The sequence below is a fragment of the Rhamphochromis sp. 'chilingali' genome (genome assembly GCF_963969265.1).
Source record: "Rhamphochromis sp. 'chilingali' genome assembly, chromosome: 6".
In the NCBI taxonomy this organism is placed as follows: Eukaryota; Metazoa; Chordata; class Actinopteri; order Cichliformes; family Cichlidae; genus Rhamphochromis; species Rhamphochromis sp. 'chilingali'.
The window spans coordinates 36,570,506-36,591,730 of NC_137933.1; the positions used below are offsets into that span (position 1 = coordinate 36,570,506).

Here is a 21,225-nt window from a genome sequence, read left to right on the forward strand (position 1 = left end):
GCACAGAGAGAGAGTCAGTAGCTTTCAGCAATCATTCTAAACCTTGTATTTTTCCCTTATTAACTTGTGACCAGTGGAGTGAAATTTATATCCTGATTCTTTTTTCCCCCCTTCCTGCTGGCTACAGAAACACGTAGTCCTTTTTCTGGTTGACCTTTATGTGGAATTTACAGGTCAGCCTACTTACCTGTTGCTCTCAAATAGTTTGGCACCATCAGTTGAGAAAAGGTGCTAAAAGAGTTCTAAATTGCATAAGGGTATCTTTATGCTACACAAACCTATATACATACTTTATTTCTCCTGTCTCACACTGACTGCTTTATATCTAGTAAGACTGCAGCAAATATGTTGCTAAACTGCTTGTAATATGCATTTGGCTTCTTTTTATTTTACTAAAGTTATAGCTGTCTTTTCTAAAATATACAATTTGTCACCCTTGTGCAAAAATGCCTAGTTTATGTGAACACACTTGTAACTACACTGGGAAACATTAGGTTGACTTATTTAGTTAATAAACGCCTTCGTGTGAGCGTTGCTTATGTTAGAGTAGTTAAGTTTAGTTTTACTCTGTATTTGTCAGGGACCGTTCACAAAAACATTCTCATGAGAGAAACAATCCCTTGTGCTAGATTTAGCTACTACCTAATTGTATGTGCAGTTCCTGGCTGGTACATCGGTGTTAAATAAGCTATAAAATACAAATACACGTCCAACATGTAAGATTACAAAGTAAAGCCAGAGAAGAAAAAGATGTCCTGGTTATTTGGAACTTGCTACATTATACAGGCCCTATGCTGATGAGGCTAAACATAGTGTAGTTAACCCCACCAGGGTTAAAGTCCTCTTACCAAAAGAGATGTTTTCTTCAGTCGGTTGCGTCAGCTTCTGTTTGAGGTTCTTTAAAAATATAAATGCAACTCCCAACTATTGTCACCATTTTTTTTAAACAGGACGTGTGTTAATGGCTCTCCAGTAACCAGTGCTCTGCAACTCCACCATGGGGACCGAATCCTCTGGGGAAACAACCACTTCTTTAGGTAACCGCTGTTCTTTCTATTTAATTTATATTTTAAGTCTTTAAAAAACCTCCCATCAATCGGTTTGGGCTATTTGTTAAAGTTACATAAAATATTTTTGAGTCATGGATGAATGCATTTAACTCACTTTCAGGATCAACCTGCCTAAGCGGCGCTCTCGGGCTGCTGATGATGAAGAGGGTGAAGGTGGCGTGATGAAGAACAGTGGTAGCAGTGAACAGCTGGATGCAGATGGTGATACAGCCAGTGAAGTGTCCAGTGAAGTCAGCTTCTCGTATGAGTTTGCCCAGACAGAGGTCATGATGAAAGCCCTGGGCAGCAATGGTAAGATGTGTTAGGACACTATTGTGGAAAACAGCATGTCTTTTTCACTTCCTGTCTGACTTCTCAACGTTGTGTCAATTCAGACCCCATGCAGGCAGTCCTCCAGTCTCTGGAGAGGCAGCACGAAGAGGAGAAGCGGTCTGCTTTGGAGCGACAGAGGCAGATGTACGAGCAGGAGCTCCAGCAGTTGCGTAAGAAGCTCAACCCAGAACGCCTGTCCACAGGTCAGTCTGGAGGGCCAACAATTGGGCAGCAAGGTCCAGGACAGCAATCTCACTATCGCAGCATGGAGAGGCTCAGTATAGGAGGGATGAGCCATTCAAGCAGTGCTCAGAGCAGACTGAGGCAGTGGAGTGAGGACAGGTGAGTTTCTTTGAATTTTAGGAATATGCATAATGTGCTGATTAATACCAACTTGGTTTTCCTAATCCATCCGTTCGCCTGTCTCCCTTCATGTTGTTTTCCACCTGTTGTCCTTCTGCAGGGAGGCTGTGTTGGTGAGGAGTCTTCGGAGGTTGAGGGAGCAGATAGTCAGGGCGAACCTCCTGGTACAAGAAGCCTGTTTCATTGCAGATGAGCTGGAACGTCACACAGAGTACCGAGTCACTCTGCAGATCCCATCAGACAACCTTAATGCAAACCGCAAGGTCGTAAACACAAACATGAAGACCTTACATGTGGGTGACCTGTCCTCTGGTGTTCCCAAAAGCTTATAAGTATGTCTGTGTGTAGAGGGATGCAGTGCTCAGTGAACCAGCGATCCAGGTTCGAAGACGGGGTCGGGGCAAACAGATCTGGAGTTTGGAGAAGATGGAGAACCGTCTGGTTGACATGAGAGAGCTGTACCAGGAATGGCAGGACTACCACTTAAATAATCCAGACGACCAGGTGAGTTAACAGCCATTTGCCACCATGATAGCTTCATTGTAAACTTATTGGGAATCTTATGAAGTCACACATAATAAGCACATCTCTAACATCTACCTATTAAAATTTTCCTTGTCCAGGCAATGTGTCCATATTTACGCCGAGCGGACCCGTTTTTTGATGAGCAAGAAAACCACAGTCTGATCGGCGTCGCCAACGTCTTCCTTTCCTGTCTTTTCTATGACGTCAAACTGCAGTACGCTGTTCCCATCATCAACCAGAAAGGAGAGGTAGAACACAATTTGTCACCAGTTTAATTCCTTAATTTCTTCTTATAGAAGTAGCCCTGACTTACAGAAACAGTCTCTAGACTTGGTATGGTATTACGCTTTTCACTGTGACTCAGGAAGAGTTTCACTGAGATCAGAATTTAAAAGTAAAAGTTTGCATGATATTCAGGGAATTGTGTTGGTAAAATGTTAAAAGATTGATAGCAAAAATTGACTCCAGGAAGCTGATGTAAACTTTCAGCTGATTTTCATGATTGCATTTGAAATCTGAGTGGTGAATGAGCAGCTATAGAATAGAACAGCCAGAGATACAGGAAGTCTTTGGGGACAAGGAACAAATTCTGGGAAAAATTGACATGCTTTTCTCATTTTCAAGTCTGTACTTTTATTCATGAAGTCTATTAAAACAGCTTTGCATCTTTCCCCGTTAAAAAAAAAGTATTTTTCTTATACTAAAGGCTAAAGGATGTTTTCTTGCTGTGTTTAGGTTGCAGGTCGCCTGCATGTGGAGGTGGTAAGAGTTGGAGGGGGCTTAGAGGATAACATGGCTGGAGGAGATGAGCCTGACAACAACCAGGACATTGAAGTTCAGGATCGCAAACTGGTCTGCATGGTAAGACTCATAGCTCATCAGAAAATTTAGTGCATTCAGACCATCTGAATCTTCCCAATACTTCCTGGACTATTAGGTATGTTTAGTTGGCATCTCATTTTTCCCGTTTGTCATCCACAGATTAAAATCCTGCAGGCTACTGGTCTTCCTCAGTACCTGTCCAACTTCGTCTTCTGTCAGTATTCTTTCTGGGACCAGCCTGAGCCTATCATCGTGGCTCCCGAAGTTGACACGTCATCCTCATCACCCAGCAACAAGGACCCACACTGCATGGTGGTGTTTGACAGCTGCAAGGTAAACATGGGAGGGAAGACGAGAATTTCAAGTCTTGCAACAAATCAAGAAGCTTTCCTGAGCGGTGTCTATTTTGATTTCTAGTTGTGTGAAAATGTGTTGTGGATTGGTCTGAATGGCACTTGTTTTTTGGGGGCTTATGTAGGAGCTGGCTGTGTCCGTAACTGAGGAATTTATCGAGCACCTTACAGAAGGGGCAGTCGCCATTGAGGTGTACGGACACAGACAGGCTGATGCTGGAAGAAACCCCGCACTGTGGGACCTCAGCATCATCCAAGCTAAGACACGCACATTACGAGACAGGTAGATATAACAGAAAGAGTACATATAGATTCTTGTTCTGCAAGGAGCACAGGTGTGCAAACAGTGTCTGATTTTGTAGATGGAGTGAGGTAACACGTAAGCTCGAGCTGTGGATTCAAATCCTGGAGATAAACGAGAATGGAGACTTTGTTCCAGTGGAAGTGGTACCTGCCAGAGATGTGCGGACCGGAGGAATCTTCCAGCTTCGGCAGGTGAGGATGACACATCACAACAAAAACAGTCAACCTGTTTGAATCAGAAAACTGGAAAAGCGGGTTTCTAAATATTCTAACTAGTGTCTTGTCTTCTTAATCCTCCTCAACCTTCTCCTCATGCTCCTTTAGGGTCAGTCGAGAAGAATCCAGGTGGACGTGCGCTCAGTTCAGGATTCTGGCACTATGCCCCTGATCGCAGAGATTGTGCTCGCTGTATCAGTGGGCTGTGTGGAGATCAGAAACACCACAGCAAACCAGGAAGCAGATGAGATGGACAGTTATCAGGTAGACCACTCTGTCTACAGTGTGATTTACACTTTCATTGAGTCATAAATTACCTTTGAAGTAGCTGACTTGAAGAAGAAGATGGAGTGATTAACTGAGTTGTTTGGTGGACAGGAAAGAGACCTGGAACGGTTACGGCGGCAGTGGTTAGGTGCTCTCACCAAGAGACAGGAATACCTTGATCAGCACCTACAGAGCCTGGTTAGCAAAGCAGGTAAAAATACGTAGATTAGTATGCAAAATATTGATGTGCACAGGTATTTAACAACTGTTTCTGATCCTAATTCACAGTTACAGCAATTTACACTTTGCAAGTGGAGTAAGGTGAATGAAATGTTTAATGCATGCATGTTTTGTACAGAAAAAACAGAAGATGACATGGAGAGAGAGGCGCAGCTCCTTGAATGGCGTTTGACTCTAACTGAGGAGAGAAATGCTGTAATGGTGCCCTCTGCTGGCAGCGGCATTCCTGGAGCACCTGCTGAATGGTACAGCCCATTAAATGATGTTCTTATTGAAAACAGCTGAAGCCCCTGTGAGCCTAAAGCTGCAGCTTCAGACTGCTTTAAACGCTCTGTATCAAACCGCTTTAAAATTTTAAACGGCTCTTTGTGATGTCAGTGAGCGCAGATATCCCTAATATGGTCATATAAGGCACACACTCTGGTTTAAACACAGAAGTCTCATCAAACCTTCTGTTTGCAGTTTGTAATAACTTGGCTTGAATGGAGCTAAAGTATCTTGTTTGAACTGAGGAGGTGCATGTAGGCCAATTGCAAAGGATTACTGTCTGAGAACAGAAATATCGAGCTGGAAATTAGCATTCATTATAACATTTTAAGACACAGAGGTTTAAGCAACATTTTTTTTTTTTTTTTTTAAAAAAGGGTTCCTCTGCCTGGCATGGAGACTCACATCCCCGTCCTCTTCCTCAATCTCAAACGTAAGTCAGTCATTTGCAAAATTGTGCAGAATCTCACAAAGTGTTTATCTTTTTATATAAGTTAATTTGAAATATCTTTGATTCCCCAGCTGATGACCTCAGCTCTCAAGACCAGTTTGAAGTTCCAGAGGCTGGAGGCTGGGATGCTATCTTGAATGGAGAGGATGAGGATGACTTTTTTGATCTACAGATTGTCAGACACTACGATGGAGAGGTGAGGATAAACCTGTAATTCTCATAAAGGAGGCCTTTTCATTAGAAACCCTTGTAGTAACTGAGCTGTTCACTCCACAGGTTAAAGCAGAGGCATCCTGGGACTCCACTGTCCATGAGTGTCCTCAGCTCAGTCGAGGGGGATCATATCCTGAGCAGCGTGTCTATCTGACCATACGGGTGGTGGTCCAGCTCAGTCACCCTGCTGACATGCAGCTGGTGCTGAGAAAAAGGATCTGCGTCAATGTTAACCCGGGCCGCCAGGGATTTGCCCACAACTTTCTCAGAAGGATGTCAACCCGCAGCACCGTACCTGGCTGTGGGGTCACCTTTGAGGTGGTTTCCAACATACCTGGGGTAAGGCCAATGGGAAGAAGCATTGTTTTGCCAAGCATATTATTAAACATGTTGTTAATCTTTATGATGCTTTGTCTCCTTAGGATGCTCCTGGTTCAGAGGACAGGGAGATGCTGGCCCGACTCGCTGCAAGCGCACACAACAGCCAGTCAGGCGATGATGAAGCTGCCATTGAGAAATACCTCCGGAGTGTCCTGAGTCTGGAGAACATTCTGACACTGGATAGACTCAGACAGGTAGGTGGAGATAAATAATAGAGCTGTAGATTGAATTTAAACCCACATTATGAATAGGCAAGCATTCATCCAGTCACACAGCTTTTTTTTTTTTTTTTAATTGATGATCTTCTAATATTTTCTTCTAATATATACATTAAAATACTGTGTTTTAGGAAGTGGCCGTGAAGGAGCAGTTGACTAGCAGAGGGAAGAGTAACAGACGGAGCATAAGCTCTCCTTCTGTTAACAGGGTAAAGCATGAAATATAGTGGCAGACCATCATAGCACAGATGGCATTACATTTTATTGCAATAAGATGTGATGTTTCTCAATATATATATATTTTCTTGGCTGTCCCTTCTGTCAGCTGTCTGGAAGTAGACAAGACCTGTCCACAACCTGCCTGCTGGACGATAAGGTAATACCCACTGTTCAACAGCACAAAATCATGTGTTTGTGTAACTGCTGGAGTGTTGCCTGTGCAACGTTGGAAGCTCTCTTCATTAGCGTGCATAAAGAGAGCTAGGAGAGCTGTGTTATTATTGCATGAAATCAAAAACTTTACCTCTTTGTATTTAACACTGCATTCAGTTATTAAATAGACCCGATAATTATGTGGTCATTTAATTTACTTAGTTTAATTAATAAAAGAAGAACTTTTTTCTAGTTAAATGTATCTACTAGGGGTGCAACGAAATTCTTATCGATATTGAACCGTTCGATACAGTGCTTTCGGTTCAGTACGCATATGTATCAAACAATACAAAATTTGTAATTTATTTTATCAACTTTCCTTCTGACAATGCTGTCTGTGTTGAGCGCTCAGTGAATCTGCGTTTGACTACTCCGCCTAGGCTGCACTGTCGAGCGCAGATCCACTGAGCGTTCAACACAGACAGCATTGCCAGAAGGAAGAGCGCAGGGGAGACAGAAGTTAAGCTCTCCTTGCAACATGGCAAATTGAACCTCCCCCACCCTCATTCAGATCTTGCGTTTGGAATTATTTTGGTTTTCATGTGACGTATGACCCTGAAGGTAAGCGCGTCATGGACTAAAGTGAAACAGTATGTTGGATGTGCCACGCAATGCTCAATTACATGGGTGGGAACTAGTGTGTTAGCGCAGTTAGCTCGTTAACGTGTTGGCCGTCTAGCCCCACGCACGGGCGATCAGGGGTAGCTCGTTAACGGAGATTTCATTTCAACGAGATTAACGCTGACAGCACTAGTGGGAACACAACGAATATGACTGCGCATTTACGCCGACATCATCCTAGTGCAAAGACAAGTGGAAGCAGACAAAAACAACAAGCATGCATGCTACAAACTTTACCCGAGTCATTTAGACAGCCGTTAGCACATGATTCTCCTTATGGGGACCTGATATGTTTAATATTGTGGCGAGCTCAGACAAGGAGGAGACGGAGGTGTTGTTTGGTCTTGCTTCCCGTGAGCTAGCCAGGGAGCACAGCCGTTTATTGACATCTGCAGAAGAACACTGCCGCTAGCTAACTGCTCAGCGCGGCAACCGCACAGCAACAACTACAACACACAGGGCGCCCTCTGACCCCGGAAGGACACACCGTCGCAGCGAGAGGGCGTCACCCGTCACTATGGCAACATAAACAAAACATAACTGTACAAACAGAACCCCGAACAGCCCTGACCCGCTACAATATGCTGCTGAGAATATAGCCCAGAAGAAGTGTATAGTATTGCTTTTATTTTGGAAAGAGCCATTTCTCTGTAATAAACTCTCTTTTCCAATGATGAGTGATTCCTCAATCAGATACAGGGCTTACAAAATCGGTAGCCCGACGTCCCGGGGCTAGCGATTTTTCCAGTCGGGCTACCAAAATCTATCTCTGCCCTGCCCGTCGGGCTATTGTAGGAAGAAAAATATATTGTAGCATCCCTGGCTGAATGATGGTCTCTTATACTGATGCTTCACAGAGGTTTTATTGGAAATGTTTTTATTGAAACATTCAGTGAAGACACCGTAAGAGCTAGGAGCAAAACAAAACCAGCAATATTAATACCATAAGATCAAAGGAAACAAATTTCTCCTGCTCACATATAGCATATACATCAAATTTACATCACTCAATTCATTATATCACCTCACTAACTTGCAACTACACATAAAGGTCAAGGTTAACAACATAAACTCTATTAAATGACATTTTGATTGCATGTAACTTATTCCGTTAAAGGAAACATTAACAAACCTTGTGCCACTGTCAGCCAGGTACTAATTGGCAAAGTAAACGTGCATATTTTTCACTTTAAGGCACACTATTTTACCATATCCTAAAAGAAACGTTACTAACAGCCCTTTAACGGTTTTGTGACAGTTTCCTGTTTCAAAATAAAAGCATTGATTTCAAAATAAAACCGAAGTGCCTTTCAAACAAACGTAAAAATATTTACCAAATTTAAAGGTCATTTACATATATGTCAATGCTTTTCTCATTCTTTCGGAAATGTAGCTGGGTAATTATGTCATTGGCATCGGTGAGCCACTGTCAATATGTGACATATTGAAATCGCGTTTGAATTTGCGCTTGTTTTTTGCTTTCACTTTGCAATCGCGCGAACTGTGTATAGAGAGCGACAGTACTGATTGGTGAGTGATGATAATTTGCGCACCAATTCCTCTGACATTGTCTTATCAATCGTTAGATTACTATGCAAACATGACAAGTGAAATCTCCCGCAGCAAGCTTAAACATGTAAGAGGTTGATTGTTTGAACCGGGGCTGCACATAAGTGGTCCGCAGGTGCGCATTCGCTGTCAAAATAAAGAAAAAAAACGCGCACAAGATATGAAGTTGCAACACGTGTTTGCATACATAAGATTTTCTGGAGGAGGACAGACATTTGTTTAGAACTCTTAAAGATGTCGAAGAAGCTCCTTTAAGCAATTACTTTGGTCTTCCTCCACCTCCAAGTCCGAACCACAAAAGAAGCACGTATTCTCGGAAAAGTGTTTGCAGGAGGTGAGCTGGCTTCAAACAAATGATGAACGCACAGAGATGTGGTGCGGAATGTGCCGTGAAAATCCCACTCTAGCGGACAAAAACAGTGCTTTTTATATGGACGCAAACGCGCGTTGCAACTTCTTATCTGGTGCGCGTCTTTTATTTTGACAGCGAATGCGGACCACTTATGTGTACCCGTGTAAATAACATAATGTTCTGCCGGGTGTGTTGTTGGTTTTCTCTCGATTTCTGAGTCGACAAGCGCCTTTGTTACTGGGACCAGTCATTTTAAGAAAGGCCCCCATTAGAACCCATGAGAAATGCAAGAAATGCATTATTGCTCAGTCTGCAATATCTTTCCCAGAACAAACACCAATTGCAAATAACATACTAAAAATAAACCTGAAAAAATCTGTTTAGAACAGCGTACTATGTTGCAAAGAGTGAACTACCACTGGCAAAATTTAGCAGTCTTTGCAAACTTCAAAAAGCAAATGGCCTAGATCTTGGTTCCACTTGTCTCTTACCCGTGACTTCAGTGGAAATTTCAAATTCAGGATCTGACACAGACTGATTCATGTCCTACACAGTTCTTACAAGTTCATAGAAATTTCTGTTCAATTAGAACCAAGTATTTGAGTTGATGATTGTAATTTTTATACAATGTTGTAATTTGTTTTTCAACAGTTTTTTGATTTATGTTTTTTTGTTTCCTTTACAATATTATACTTTAATGTATAATATTGTAAAGGAAACAAAACATCAATCAAAAAATTGCTCTCTTTTTTTATTTGGGCTACTTAAATTTATTTTGGGCTACCAAAAACTGAAGAGTCCCTGCCCGAAGGGCTACCAGGGATTTTGAAATTTTGAGAGCCCAGAGATATATTTATTTTTTAAATTACTTTTGTTTCAGCAACATTAAATTTAAAAACTGTACTTTTGAGTTAAAATATATATTTATAAGTTTAATAAATGACAAATTAAAAAGGCATGAACATTTTTTTGTATCGAAAAAATATCGAACCGTGACACCAAAGTATCGAACCGAACCGTGAATTTTGTGTATCGTTGCACCCCTAGTTATCTACGTAATACTAGTCAGATTAATCTCAGCACCAAACACTATAGAGTTCAGCACTGAACCAAAGTAACCAACCTTAATCATTTAAATAAGTTTATAATTGAAATAAGTTTATAATTTATTGACAGTGAGTTTTGAGAAAGTGACACAATTTTTCTTTTTCTTAGTCTGCTTATGCTTTATGCTTCAGCCAACATGCTTCAAAAGGCCCAACTTTAATGTCATATTGTAAGGTGCATTAGCACACTGGAACACAAACCATGTTGAAAGACCAAAAAACAATATTTCGAAAGGTTTAGGAACCCTGTTTGAAGTTTTTCAGTTTAAATCAACAGAAAGACCTGTTTGCTTTTACCCTATATTTGCATAAAAAATTTATGATTTGTTTACATATGGGTTACCATGTATATCTGAAAAAGGGGTATTTTCCTGTTGTTGTTTTTTTGGTTTTTTTTTCTTGTTTTTGCTGTTGTTGTTTTTTTTTTTTTTTTTAAGTTAATATGCTTATTTATTATTTAAAAATAATGTGCATTAGCACAGGTAGTACATTGAAAGTAGAAACTAACCAACTTGCATCTTTTAGTTGACAAGAACAGCTATACATAAATTATACTTTGTGCTTGGAGCAGTAATTTGTGTGCTTTTACTTGTGGATGCTGTACGACTCAGATATTTCATCCTTTTAAATCCAACATTATCTCTGTCTGCTCCCTCAGGGTCGATGGGAGAGTCAGCAGGATATCTACATGCCCTCTCAGTTTCCTCGCACCCTGCCCCGCCCAGCCTCCTCCCCTTCCACCTACTCTACCTCCCCGTCTTCATCAACTACTCCCTTCGGCACTCCTCCTCCACAGAACCAGGAACCAGAGCAAGGTAAACCCCTCCTTCTTTTCCCATCTCCTTTCTCTCTTCAATAAAACACTTTGGGCTCTGCTCATTGCTCCATCTTACTCCCCCAGCCATTCTTTTCTCCTCCTTTTTCTTCTGCCTGGATTCATCCACTTGAGCTGCTCACAGATTTCACCTTACTTTCTCTTCCACCTTGTCCTCTTTTGTCTGACGTTCCAAAGATATTTAACCACACCATCTGATGTTTCATTGTTCACATTATTAAATGCTAGATCCTCCATGTCCAGTGTGTTATCACACTATCTACCTGCTCTCTTTGTATTCATTTCTAGTGTAAAGGTCTCCATTCTCTCCTCATCTCCTTGAACAGAGCTTTTTTTTTTTTTTTTTAATGTCTGCTGTGATTAATCTGAATATTGTCTGTCAGTTAGTTGATTCATAGTGATTTCATGTTAATGTCAGTTTGAATCATTGTCACTGTGATGTCCTTCAGCGTAATTCTGTTTTGAAAATAAACAGAATTAATGATGTTTAAATAATTTCTCTTTCACAGTCCAGTAATTTAGAGTGTTTATGAAATCATATCCTAATGGCTGAAATCATCTTTGTGTTAGTTTTTTTGTTTAGTTTTTTTTTTTTTTTTTTTTTTTGCGCCAGCTTCCTCTGTTAGTCTATCCCAGTATTGGGGTTTTTGCCATTTTCTGGACTCACTTTCAACTTCCAATCTTAATCTTTCATGCCTCCTCTACCTCCCGGACCTCCTCTTGTTTCCTTGCTTCCTTCCCTCTCTTCTGCCTCCTCCCTTCTCGCCTCGTCTTCCTCCTTCTCGCCTTCTTCCCTTCTTCCCCCCCTCCAGGTCGTTCAGGACTTGCTGCCTCTTATCTTTCAGTTAAGGCGCTGGTTCCCCAGATGCCCAAACTGCTCAAGTCTCTGTTTCCAGTGCGAGATGAGAAGAAGGAGCTGAGACCTTCGCCGCAAAACCAGCAGGTCAGCAGATGGTCCAGTGCAATTCCCTGGAAGCCTTGTATTGAGTTTGTTACATACCTGCAATAGATATAATATCACTTTTTTATTTTTCAACTTTTATTTTTAAATATTTGAACCATTATTCTAGGAACCTTACCTTACTATATAAAGCGCCTTGAGGTGACTGTTGTTATTTGGCAATTTCAATAAAACTGAAATGACCTGAACTAAATTGTAGACGGGTTAATCAGAATTGATTTCTACTCTTTCTGCCCATTGAAATAGTTTATTGATTGCAGGTGACATTTTTCACTCCATGTTATGAGTTCACACATAACCATACAGATGGTTACGTGTGGTTACACCACTAAGCAGTTTTTACCTGCGTTCCACACACTCACGCTGCAATCGGTGCATCGGTAGCAATTTGGGGTTCAACATCTTGCCCAGGACATTTCAGCATGCGTTAATAAGCTGTAATGCTGTAGCTGCACTCATGACCAGAGGTTTTCGCAGGCACAAGTTTGTTTGTTTTTTGTTGTTGTTGTTTTTTTTATTCTTTCTTCAGGGTTTCATGGTTTCAGTAAAATATTGATGAATTATAATTGACAAATTAATGACTAAAAGAAAGTGTGCATTGTGCTGTTCTGTGTGGCATGCTGGCTATCAACTTATTGGTCAGATTTAGACTACTGGTGATCGATTCCTGCCATATCAGTGGTCCTAGCTGATCAGTTTGAGGATTTCTACTTACCCCCCACTTTTTAGAACTTCAAGTTATGAAAAGGAAGGCTCGAAAATGTAAATACTGACTCTTCATGTGCCAGTAGAAGTCGTTGTTTTTCACTATATCATAGAAACATCCATCCATTTTCTTCCACTTATTGGCTGCTTTCCAAGTCCCACAGTCTAACCAAGCCTGATAGGACTGCTCCTTCAGGCTGGGAGTTGAAGATTTCGTGGACGGTAGCCTCTGTCAGACATTCCCAGTGCAACCTCACAGGTCCAACTCGCCACCAGCTGGTGATCAGTTGACAGCTCAGCACCTCTCTTCACCCGAGTGTCCAGAATGTATGGCTGGAGGAGCTAACCCCATTATGACACAATTACAAAATTGATCATCGAGCTGCCTGGGATGTCCTGGTGCCCTTATGGACCACCCTTATGTTCAAACATGGTTTTCTGTGGACAAACTGTGGTTTGTACAGAAGTCCAGTAGTAGAACACCACTCAGGTGTGGCAGGCCAGTCACACCCCTCCAGGTCTCACTGACAGAATCCCCAGGTGGAGCACTGCCAAAGATAACTCCAGAGCTGTGTGTTGAGTTGAGCCTCACTATCTCTATCCAGTACTTCTCAACCTTACACATTAGCTCAGGCTCCTTCCCCACTGCTAGCCTTGGTAGCCAGGAATCGGCCCAGCACACACTGCATCCAGCCCTTCCTGTGGGTGGTGGACTTACGAAAGGGTGGGCCCATGGACTAAGGCCAGGCCACCAGGTGCTCGCCCTCTGGCACACTTCCGGGGCAGGAAAATGAAGGAACAAAGTGTATGAAATACACATTTTAGCAGTCTGAAAACTTTTGGCCATGACTGTAGTAAACGATCCTAATAATCATAATGTTGCATATGCAGCATGACATGATGTTAAATACATAGCATTGATTCAGTGCCATTAGCCTGCCACAGCCTGTTTATTTGCATTTCTTTTTTCTCTGTTGTGTCCTTGTCACTCAGCAGCACGTGCCTCGTATAGTGACCTCATCAGGAGGGGACGACAACAAAGGCAAGACCGAGACGGTGAGATTAAATCTCGTCTTATCCTTTACATGCTGTTTGGTTTATCGGTAACTTAATTTTAATCAGGTTTTTTAAGATTTTGTTTGAGATCAAAATAACATGAATACTTTTGATTAGTAATTTTTATTTGTAGTTTAATCCACTTGGTTCTTTGAGGAAAAACGGCATTAGGTAACCACAGTCTCTGTTTGTTTTCAGTTTGCAGCATTAGAGGATGATTTCACTTTTTTTCCCAAGTGTATTGCAAAAAACAAAAGTTGCCTCCATTAATCCCTGCTGTCCAATTTATCAACTAACAAGGGTCATTGCAACAGTCTGATAATGCACTTTTATAAATTCAGGGATACTAAAAGCAACTGAAGATCTAGTACCCAAATCACGCAGTCCCATAATACAGTTCTGTAGTTCTGTTTATTCTCTTCTTTCTCTGTAAGATGCATCCTTACTAGATTCCAATTCCACATCGGTTCTTAATGTGGTCCCATTGTAAGTTTTAATGAATTGCTCTTTATGTGCAGTTTAAGACCTTTTCAGCGATTCACTCATTAGCGTAATTGCATTGTGCTTGATTTATAGAACTGCACTAAATCTGTGCCGTAGCTCACCCTGTACACAGTAACGTATGCTTTAGCCTGATATGCACCTTGGGGCTCTATAGGGAGTCAACGCAGTCAAAAGATGAGATTCGCAGACCCTAGACTTCTTCCTGTCAAGTTTTATTTTGAAGGTTGATTACTGTTGTTGATTACTCTTTTGTTTTGCCTTGTCTGCATGCTCTTATCTGTCCCCCCTGTTTCCTGTAGACTGCTATTCTACGGCCCCCAGCCAAAGACAGACGGGCAGAGCTCCCAGAAGTCTCTCCTCTTCCTGTGCATGACCCGCATGACACCACCCCTCTCAGCCCCCTCAGCCAGTCGTCAAGCGGCTACTTCTCTGCTAGTGTTTCTACAGCTACCCTGTGTGACGTTCTCCAACCCTCCTCCTCATCCTCCTCCCTCCTGGCTGTCGAGACCACGTTACCCACAAACCCCCAGCAGCAGGGCGCTGACAGGAACGATATTGTGACCTCTCCTTCTCAGTTTGGTGCCAAGGTGTCAGTCGTCGCTTCGCCTGCTTCTCACAACTCAGCCAATCACAATAGCATCACGTCCGACGTCTCCTCCGAACAGAAGCTGATAAACTCCGGAGGAAATGAAGGCTTTGAGAGACTAGAGATCTTTGTGGATGATGATGAGCGAGGTGGTGAAGACGTGCTGCCTGATTGGCTGACAGAAGGAGCATATGTTACAGTAGGGAACAATAAGGCGGGGACGGTGCGCTACATTGGGGTGACACAGTTTGCTGAAGGAGTTTGGGTGGGGGTGGAGCTGGACACTCCTGTAGGTATGTATCCAGTTAAAAGGATCAGCGCAGTCCACCATAGTCCTAAATGTCTGTCGATTGATGGAGATGACCTTATGTTTGCAGGTAAGAACGACGGCTCCGTCGGAGGTCAGCGGTATTTCCACTGTAAGCCGGGTTACGGGGTGCTGGTCCGCCCAAACCGGCTGTCCTCCCGCGAGCGGACCAATCGGCAGACAGGGGAGTTTACCCCTTCTGCCCACGTCCCCATCCTGCGAGGAGAGGCCATTGTTGCACGCCGAGGGGAGAATCGCAAATCCTGGAGCAGCTGAGACATGAAAACTAGGAGCCCACAATCGTCGTCCTCCTCCTCTCAGCTATGCAACAGGCTCATACTCTACAACTGACCTACTGCCTAACCTCCTACAGTTAGATTCTACACTCACTGCATCCATTCATAGAGTCTGGATGGATATAGAATAAACACGGTAAAGAGAACTTTCAAGAACAATTCAAGTAAGATAATGAAAGACTATGCAGGATATTTGGAAGTACATGGGAGGACCAGTTGTCATGCGGGAAGATGATTAGCAGTCAGTGGGAAGACTGCTGAGACTGAATGAAAAGCAGAACTATTTGGACCAGGAGTGAGGACTGAACCCCGCAGGCTGGATGATGCTTTCTTAGCTGATATACAGGGATGCAAACATGTGGCTTTTTTGTGGTCACACTGGGGTAATTTGGTTGGGAGCAAGGTATTTTTACAGTGGGATGGAAGACTTTCAAAGGACGAGGCTAATGGATTTACTGGCCCCATCTTATTTTATTTTTTTGTGTTGTCGTTCATCTTTCACGATTAATTGTCAGCCTATAATAGTTGTTAAAAGAAGTCAAATGATCCTATTTGACCATAAAGATTTTATAAAGCTGACTATTAGGCAGTGAAGATTGGCGTCACTTTTCTTTGATATTTTATTTATTTATCTCAGTTCCTGAGTACCACAAACCTCAAATCATATTGTGGCAGTAGATATTTGCTGCGTTTTCACACTTGACATGTTTGTATCCCTGCATATGATGCCTCTACTTGATAGTCCAGAATTTAACGCTACGGTTGCCACCTTCCTGAACTTTCCAGGTCCAATTTGCAGACTGACACTTTGACTCTCCCTCTCGGACTCCTTTTTTTCCCATTTTCTTTTGAAGATTGATCCTCCCAGAATGTGCCTTCACCATGGCTTGGTTTGCATTTGTCTGTATATTTAACTCCTTGTAGCTGTGTTTGTGTTGAAGAGAATGCCTTGTGCTAAGTGTGAGGTGATCTCAGGGACTGCAGAGGGGAAAGCACAGTGTGCGTGTGTGTGTAAATGTTGTACAGTGTTGCTCTGTGTGTACGTTAATGTTGTAGTCGTGATGGTGTTAAAGATTAGCTTCGTACAGCAGGAATAGTCGTGACAAAGCCACTATGAAACTGGGAGGCTTTAAAAGTTGATTTTTGCACTGGAGACGTTGGATAAGGAGCTTCTGTACGTGAACAGAACATGTCTGTGGTTATGATGCAGCGACCAGATAAGGTAACGAGAACAGGTTGGCTTTCTTTGGTGTCGTCTTTGTTTTGTTTGTTTTATTCTTTTGTTTGTTTGGATTTTTAATCCCAGTCAGGATATTCCCATGTCCCTGAAAGTGACTGATGATATCCGGACACCAGGAGGCGCTGTTTGGGCAGCACCTTAGTGCTGTGGAGGTGGAAATGGGCAGAGTATGTGCTGAGGAAAAGAAAGTGACTTAAGCTTGAGAGAAGGGTGAATTTGCTTCTATGCATTTGATCTTTTTAAAAGTAAGTTTTTAGTCCTTGTTTCTTTATACTGACACAAATGGGAGAACGAGCTATGAGTACATTTTGGGAAAGTGTTAAACCCAGAGGCAGTCCTGACTGATCTGTGGAAGAAAATTTAAAAGATATCGTAGACATGTGGATTATTACTTTTTTAAATTAGGTTTTATGAAACATTCCAGAGGGATGATGACATTTTTACACTGAATTTTATTCTTGTGATTTAATGTGATTTAAATTGTTTCAGTGCACCAAAGCACTATTAGGAGTGAAGATGGTATATGTGTTTGCAGTGCTTTTACAAGTTAAAGGACATCTATTATGCTTTTACTCATTTCCTGTACTGTATGTACTTTTACAGTGGTGAACGATCATATCTAAAATAAATGTTTGCACAAGTAATCCCTATAAGCCAAAATCTAAGGCTTTAAGCTTCTCAAAATGCTCTGTTTCAGACAGTTTTTATATTCTTGGCTCTATATGACCTAATCATCTCAGGTTAATCTCAGGAGCCAATCAGGAAAGGCATCCTGAAGCGAGGGGAATGGAGCTAAAATAGCTTATTTCATTCTATGAATTGAGGGGCTCCACTGAGTCCAACTATAATATAAATATGGGTTATTTTGAGTAAGTTGTCATTTAATCTGTTACATGATGGAAGTCCAAGGAGAAAGGCAAAAATTTGAAACATGTTAAATCTGTTTAAAGAGTTAAAGTGTCAGCCTTTCTTTTTAATTGTGACTCTCCCCCGAGTTTATGCAGCTTTCACAAGAGGCCTGACAAAAGGATGATATTCCAACATAAGTGATACAAAGCAAACTGTATTCAGTCACATGGGAAAGAATGAAAATCCTGGAAATGAGCATAATAGGTCTTCTTTAAAGGGCCAATCCAGTTCAGTTCACATTGAAAATTTTACTGCCTGTGAAAACGTCCTGTAGCTCTGAGGAGGAGCTCTGTACACCTGAGCAAATGACACTTTTCTATAAATTTATACCATGAAGCCACAGATGCATTAATCTCGTGGTGAGACTCTAATAAAAGCTGCTACTGAGTTGCATAATGGGAGATGTTTTTTGGAGGGTTCTGGAGTTTTGTTGGATTTTCCTTTTTAAATTCGGCGGTCCTTTTTGAAAAGGCAACACTAAATCTCTGGAGTAATGTCGAGACTGAGGTGAGGAAGTGTTCGGTTTGTCTCAGAGAGGGAGGATGAAGCACGGCCAGATGGCTTTAAAGGTGGAAAATAATTAATTTTGAACGTTCTTGGGGTATTTTAGCTCTATGGTTCCTTTAAAAGAGCCTCCCAATGAACTGAATAAGTTTTATTGAAGGATGAGGCAGGTTTTTGGTGTCTGTAATGGTTTTCAGGTTCCTGATGTTGATGATGGAACGGTTATCTGGATTACTGTGTGCTTATACTGTAAACACACTATGTCTGAACACTATCGTCTTTATGGATCCATCAGTGAAGTTACTATTTATGCTTAAATGCTTGTGTGCACGCAGTGATCGCACACAAGCTGGTAAAGCCTTTTTATTTGAATAAATAAATGTTGCACAAATGATTTAATTAAAATCGCTGCTATTAGCGTTGTAAATTTACCTGTAAATGAATCAGTTGATTACTCGTGTCTCATACTGTATGATAGATTGGATCTCAGTAGTAGTGTTTAATTCCCGAATTGACAAACAAAACTAAAGTCCGTGCTCCTGATTCAGTGGCCCATATATTTTTATGACTTAGTAAAATTCTTCTGAATGAGGCACTTTGTCGTATGAGCCTTGAAGAAGCGATGGGCAAGATATTTTCTGGGTGAAGAATCACTTCTGTACAGGAAACTGATTGAAATATAAGATGAGGCTCCACAGTCTATTTTATTATCTGTGTATTTATTGTCTGGCCATAAAGTCCAGACCTCTGGAGTCCTCTTATTGGCTAGTTTCTGCCTGTTGTGTCATTAGTTAGCAGGTTGTGAAGTGCTCTGTCGGTTAGTTTTCAATAATGTGGTCTGTAACGGTTCGGTGGTAATAAAGGAAGTGTTCCTGTGTGCGTTTGTGTGTGTGTGGGTGAGTGTCGAGTGCACCTGTCTCTGATTCAGTTGTGTCTTTGAGTCGTTGCCAAGATGGGAAAATAACCGTCAGCGGCCGTTTCACGTACATTTCCTGGGACTTCAGCATAGAGCGGCAAGCCTTCGCCCTCGCTGCTCTACTGGCAAAAAATACTAATTCCCGTCCTGGTGTCTGCTCTGCTTTGTGTGTTTGAGATCACTTCAGGCTTCTGGATGTTCTTTTATGTTGTTGTGCCTCAGAAACCATGTGACCATGTATCTTTCACACACTTTTTTCATATCAACGCTTCAATTCATTTGCACAAACGCCTCCAGATGGAATTGAAGACTTAATTACAAACTGTTTTTTTGTTTGTTTGTTTTTTAAAGATGAAGTGGGTTTTTTCTTGTTTCAGATTACCTGTTTTTCTTCTCCTTCTCCTAGTATGATTATTTAAGATTACTCACTGTTTTCCTCCCAGAAGTTAAACTGTAAAATGTAGAGCTAAGCTCCAATGTAGATGGACTTCTCTTCCAGCACAATCTCCTGTTTAGCTCCCCATAGCAGTGGATCAAGTGTGATGAGGGCATAAAGCAGATAAGAATATAGCTCTGTAGACTGCAGGATGCTCAAGATCCACACGTCAACAAGGGTCGATTTATTTTTCTTTTTTTTTAAAGAAGAACTGAACAAAAGGAAGTGTAGCGTTAGTAATTGCTGTTTGGATGAGTTTAATATTCTAGCTTCAATTCAATAGGCTCCATCTCTGCTGCAGTAGTTATAAAGATTAGAGGTAGAGATTGTTTCCATGACACTACCATCAGGACCACATTTAATTCTACTTGTATTCCTGTGATATGGATCCAAGCGTATGTCGGTCTGGACGAATCTTTTGTCCCTCGCAGTTTCTTTTTTTTAAGGTTTTTTGCTTTTATTTTGCTCATTTTCAATCCCATGTCTTTGCATCGTCTGTCGTACTGCCTGCAGCTGCATGCTGAGTATAGGATCACTGGTTTTGAGCAAACCCCCGCCTGCCTTAATGTGGCCTTCAACCTGGAGCCAGACTAGTTTCAGCAGCAACAATTTCAGCTCTGCTCTGTACTAAACTCAGCAGTATTCAAAAGGGTCATTCCAAAACCACAGAAAGCCAGTCTGGTTAAATTTTTAATGGTTTGGTCCACAGGAGCTGTCAGGTTTATTACTCTCTTCCAGTTAAAGGAAGGCTAATGTGTCGCCCCCTAGTGGGTACCATGCCTGACTTCCTCACAGGGAATTTTCTATATAGCTAGACAGTGAAATCTAACCTACCACTGCCCTGCAGCAGCAACCTAACAGCTACTTGGGATGAAATCTTATCTCCGAAATTGTATTTTCTTGGATTTGTGTTGGACAAAAGCATATTTTCCTGCCTGGGTAGTTAGTTTTCACCTTGAAACTACCTCTGGCCTTGCTTATGCCACCTCCTGCTCCGAGGCCCTTTTATAGTTTTTTTTTTTTTTTTTTTTTACAGCCTTTCACTGCTGGCAGCAAGTTCCTGTTTTCTGTGCTAGTATAAACTGCACAAATGAGCAATATGAGGGCATCGGGTGATGCATTGCCGCCTTGTTGCATGTGCATCATTTAAGATACAATGTCTGCTGGTGTATTTTAAAGGCTGTTATCAATATTCCTCTGAGGTACCAGCTGCCATATTTTTACCGAGCTGAGCGATTGGTGCTTGCCGAGTCAGAGAGTTTACTCCTCTTGTTACTCCTGCAAAAAACGACAACAAAAAAATATTTTCAGTCATGTATCTTTTAACCCATTCAGCTGAAAATATTTAAATATTCAAGTGTTTGTTTATTGGGCTTCAGCCTGGTCAGCAGTATTAATAAAGCCCATCTATCATCTTAACTAATCATTATCAGTCACTGCTACTATTGATCCCTTAGGGCAGGTTTGTCCTGATGTGTCATTTGTATGTGTGAGTGCACCATCCAAGTGCTTGTTCGATGTATGTATGTGTGTGTGTATATATATGCTCATATTAAGAATTATAAAAGAAAAAATCTGAGCACAAGTTTGGGTTTTGATTAATTTAATTGTTTTATGTAATTATATGCTGCAATCCAAAGAATAAACATGTATTATAATAAGTTTTTTCTTTTTCTTTTTTTAAAACCATCTGAAGGGTAATCTGATAAGATTAAATAAAATTTAAAAAAAGAGGAATATTAACAGAGTATTTGTTTGTGCCTAGAAGATCTGATGCTTGAAGTTTTTAGAAATAACTGCATTTTGTTTGTTTCATTTGTTATCTCAAAACACAGCTGGCACCACTGGAACTTTTTTCCATTTTCTGGAACTTTACCTGTAATTTTACA

General features: G+C 41.4%; 1 protein-coding gene across 4 annotated transcripts in view; it reads left to right on the forward strand.

The window, feature by feature from the left end:
- The window catches only part of kif13ba (kinesin family member 13Ba), a 50,879-nt gene extending 29,829 nt beyond the window's left edge, over positions 1-21,050 (forward strand). The window contains exons 16-39 of one of the 4 annotated variants that reach the window (XM_080885017.1): positions 951-1,037; positions 1,171-1,361; positions 1,445-1,724; positions 1,846-2,008; positions 2,094-2,249; positions 2,369-2,518; positions 3,006-3,131; positions 3,252-3,425; positions 3,571-3,728; positions 3,808-3,940; positions 4,073-4,228; positions 4,343-4,442; positions 4,590-4,716; positions 5,116-5,171; positions 5,261-5,385; positions 5,466-5,741; positions 5,825-5,977; positions 6,133-6,210; positions 6,327-6,377; positions 10,740-10,896; positions 11,729-11,859; positions 13,576-13,638; positions 14,442-15,021; positions 15,106-21,050. In XM_080885017.1, the coding sequence (XP_080741143.1) occupies positions 951-1,037; positions 1,171-1,361; positions 1,445-1,724; positions 1,846-2,008; positions 2,094-2,249; positions 2,369-2,518; positions 3,006-3,131; positions 3,252-3,425; positions 3,571-3,728; positions 3,808-3,940; positions 4,073-4,228; positions 4,343-4,442; positions 4,590-4,716; positions 5,116-5,171; positions 5,261-5,385; positions 5,466-5,741; positions 5,825-5,977; positions 6,133-6,210; positions 6,327-6,377; positions 10,740-10,896; positions 11,729-11,859; positions 13,576-13,638; positions 14,442-15,021; positions 15,106-15,311 (3,877 nt within the window). In that variant the 3' untranslated portion in view covers positions 15,312-21,050. The remainder of the gene's footprint in view (positions 1-950; positions 1,038-1,170; positions 1,362-1,444; positions 1,725-1,845; positions 2,009-2,093; positions 2,250-2,368; positions 2,519-3,005; positions 3,132-3,251; positions 3,426-3,570; positions 3,729-3,807; positions 3,941-4,072; positions 4,229-4,342; positions 4,443-4,589; positions 4,717-5,115; positions 5,172-5,260; positions 5,386-5,465; positions 5,742-5,824; positions 5,978-6,132; positions 6,211-6,326; positions 6,378-10,739; positions 10,897-11,728; positions 11,860-13,575; positions 13,639-14,441; positions 15,022-15,105) is intronic. The other 3 variants (XM_080885018.1, XM_080885019.1, XM_080885020.1) reach the window with 3 other exon arrangements.
- Positions 21,051-21,225: the final 175 nt, after the last annotated feature.